This window comes from Scylla paramamosain, chromosome 4 (assembly GCF_035594125.1).
Source record: "Scylla paramamosain isolate STU-SP2022 chromosome 4, ASM3559412v1, whole genome shotgun sequence".
NCBI lineage: Eukaryota > Metazoa > Arthropoda > Malacostraca > Decapoda > Portunidae > Scylla > Scylla paramamosain.
Window position 1 is genome coordinate 3,928,622 of NC_087154.1, and position 3,443 is coordinate 3,932,064.

The window sequence follows — 3,443 nt, forward strand, 5'->3', positions numbered from 1 at the left end:
TGATGATGATGATGATGATGGTAGTGATGGTGATGTGATGGATGTAGACATAGTATTTTTTTTTTCTTTTTGTAAGCCTCATCTTGTGATTAGTAAGTTTTTTTTTTTTGCACTGGAATTTTTTACGTTCTCTTCTCCACCCACCCAACACTTAACAATCCGCTACCAGTATTAGAGCTGGAATTTTTCTCACAACAACCCTTTGGGAAAGATCACCAGCAATCATGAGTAAAATAAACCACCTTGTACTCTACTTTACATATATTATACACAATAATATCAATAAATATACAAATCAGAGCTGACAGCGCGTGCGTCAGAGGCGAGGCTTCGAGCAGCGCCGTTCATGTGTAGTCGTGACATTTATATCGCTGGGCGTCTATGACTGGCGGTTGAGTTCGGCATCCTCCTTAGCGGCGAACTCGATCTGATCCAGCACGAACTGAGGGATGGGGTGGGGGAACTCAGGGGCCACGGGGAGGAAGGGAGACTCGGGCTGGAAACCGTTCTCGTCAGCCACGAATTTCATCTCAACCAAGATGCCGTCAGGGGCGGTGTAGCTGTGACAAAATGTAAAGAATAAATATAGGAAGGAAGGAAGGAAGGAAGGAATTTGACTCCGCAAGAATAAGAAGAAAAATTAATGAATAAATAAACGTGTAAACAAATACATAAGCAAATGAATAAGTAATATTCACCTTAAACCTCAGTAGCACATGGAATACGATTCACAGAAGAGGCAACACTCACGAGTATTGGCCGGCTGTGGCGATGGCGCCATTATCCACGGGGGAGCCGGACTGGGACCAACGGATGCCATTTCCTGTTTCCACATCCACGCTGTACCTCCCGTCGTCCTCCTGGATGCGGTCATACTTCACAATGGGGACCACTTCCCTATCCTGGTCAGGGGTGGGGGCGGCGGCGGCCAGGGCCAGGGCGGTGGCGAGGATGATCTGAGGGACGCGCCATGATGTAGTTTAGGCTCTTGTAGTGATGTATTACTTCTCTCATTCTAATATACTTAATGACCTGTACCCTTCTTAATATGGTACCGTATTAACAGTGACTCAAATCAATTGTGATAAAGAGAACAGTATGTGAAAAGATTAAAATTATTAGATATTCTTTTCCTGATATTTACTTTGAATTATTATGGAAAATACCTGAAAAGTAAGTGAAAAGAGACTCTGAAATGTTTACTAACATTAAATTTAAAAAGTAAAAGAAGCAGGAAATGGATGAAAAGATGATAAAAACTTTACATATATACTACATACTTCTTTACAAAACTGTAATGAGAACATGAGAAAAAGGAGCTGAAAAAGTAGGTAAAGTAATGCTGCTTCTCCAAATTCAATAATTAAGAAAAGAATAACCAATAAAAGAAGTATATGAGAAAATTGTGAAACAGATGAGAACATTTCCCGTAAAACCTGAAGGACGAGAGTTTCCCAAGCGCCTTCCTTGTTGTAGCGGAGAGACTCGGGACTAATGTGAGGCAAGCCGATCCCGCCACAGCCTGACCTGAACAGGCTTTGTATTCTTAATAGGATTTTTCCGCCTCCACTCAGACACGGGCTAAGACTCAGAGATAAAACCTGAGTCCTCCGTGGTGGTATCAGTGCAGGTATAAGTGGGGCCCGTGTTAGATAGTGGTGGTGGTGGTGATAATGGTGGTGTTTTCCTGTTAATGGTGAAGGTAGTATTCATGGTGATGGTGATACCGGTAATGGGGATAGTGGTGGTGGTGATGATGATAGTGGTGATGGTGGTGGTGGTGAGAGCAATACTAACGGTGCAATGTTCATGGTAATGGTGCTGGTACTGGTGATGGCAGTGGATGTGGTGGTGATGGTATCGACGTTGGTGGTGGGTGTTGTTGGTGGAGGTAGAAGTGATGGTATTGGTAGTGTTGTCGGTGGTGGTGGTGGTGGTGGTGATGGTGGTGGTGGTGTTGGCAGTGATGTTTATGGGTACGGTAATGGTGTAGGAGTATTGGGAATGTAGGAAGTTGTGGTGAACCAGGTGATGGTGGAGGTGGAAAGAGAGATGGTGCTGTTAGTACTTGTTATGACGGTGGTGGTGGTGTTAGTGATGGCGGTGGTGGTGGTGGTAGCAGTGATGATGGTGGAGGTAGCAGTGATGGTGGTGGTAGTGGTGGTGGTGGTGGTGGTAGTGGATCTAGTAGTAATTCCTTCGCGTCTTGAAAAATCAGTCAGCTTGTTTTATTTCCTCGTTGAATTCTCAGTCGAAGTCACCTACTTCAGCGCACTATAAGTGTCTTCCACCGCAAGTATGGAGCAGCGACACTCCCGCCAGCAATACTACGACACACACGGTTCCTTGCTGCGCCCCAGACACCGTGGCAGGAAGGAGTGTTTTGTCTATTAAAAAGAACAATAACCAGCTCCAGAAATCACTTACGAAAGTCTCCAGTGCGCCTTTTTTTTTTTTTTTTTAGCCTGTCAGTACTGGAAGAACTGGAGATTTGAAAATATATAATGCGTAAATCTCCATTCCCGGTTTGTACATGTTCATTTTTTTTAAATAGAAATTTTAGACCCGCCGTCCAATTCCTTACTGTCAACTACCAATGCTTGTCTTAAGGAAGTGGCCATTAGGCCACGCACAACGCATGATAATGGCCCCTAAGCAGCGTGCGGGAAAGACGTGCGATCAGCTTTGAAAATCGAATTCGTCTGAAGTATTGGAAGAAGCAAGAATCTTTCTCCGACACCGAGCCATGTAAGGTGCAGGTGCAGGACCACAGTAACCTGCAGGGGCGGGCAGAAGGTCCGGCGATCGCCCCTTCGTCAGTCAGAGCTCAGCCAGCCATTAGTCCACAGTGATCAAGTGTCCAAGTGAGCGATGTGTCCCTCGCCTTCTGCTACTTACAAGCTTCATCTTGAGACTCTGCTAGGAGGAAACTGATGCCCCAGGCCCTGACGACACTCAGTATATATAGGCGCGAGGAACAGCTGCGGAAGGGTTGCCACCGCATGCCAGACAGGAACATTAGTGGCCTTTCGTTAGCCTCACGCTGGCACCACCACGGACTCCTTTCTCGATCTCAAAACCTTCCTAGAAATAAATAACTGGCACAAGGTTTTCTTTGTAACTTAAAAACGGTTTTAGAGGCGAAGAAAGTGCTTGAAGAGGCCGTGTACACTCGACACCTGCCCCTCGCAGGTCCTCAAGGCTGCAGGGAAAGGAGGTCAACCTTGACGTTGGATTTATCTAGCATCTCTTTACCGGCGATTACTTTCGTGTTTTGTGTCTGCCATGCAGGCGAGGGCATCGCAGCCGCGACCAGGGGAGTCACCGCCCCCTCCCGCAGGCACCTCCTCTGTAGGCGCCCGTGGTGCATGGCTGGAACGCCCAGAACGCGGGTCTGTTAGGTACGAATGCACACACTTGCGTCGGGCAGCAGGGCTAGCAGG

At 46.7% G+C, this 3,443-nt stretch overlaps 1 protein-coding gene across 1 annotated transcript; it reads right to left on the reverse strand.

The window, feature by feature from the left end:
- Positions 1–243: 243 nt before the first annotated feature.
- Positions 244–2,961, reverse strand: LOC135098759 (cuticle protein CP14.6-like). The gene is made up of 3 exons (XM_064001155.1): positions 2,899–2,961; positions 751–956; positions 244–560 (listed from the first exon to the last, which is right to left on the reverse strand). The coding sequence occupies exons 1-3, from the start codon at positions 2,905–2,907 to the stop codon at positions 380–382; spliced, it is 396 nt and encodes a 131-aa protein (XP_063857225.1). The 5' UTR covers positions 2,908–2,961; the 3' UTR covers positions 244–379.
- Between the last annotated feature and the right edge of the window lie 482 nt (positions 2,962–3,443).

Excerpts from the sequence above, each read along its gene's own strand:
- LOC135098759 (XM_064001155.1), bottom strand. Across the intron at positions 561-750 it reads GCCACAGCCGGCCAATACTC|CTACACCGCCCCTGACGGCA; the intron begins GTGAGTGTTGCC and ends ATTTTGTCACAG.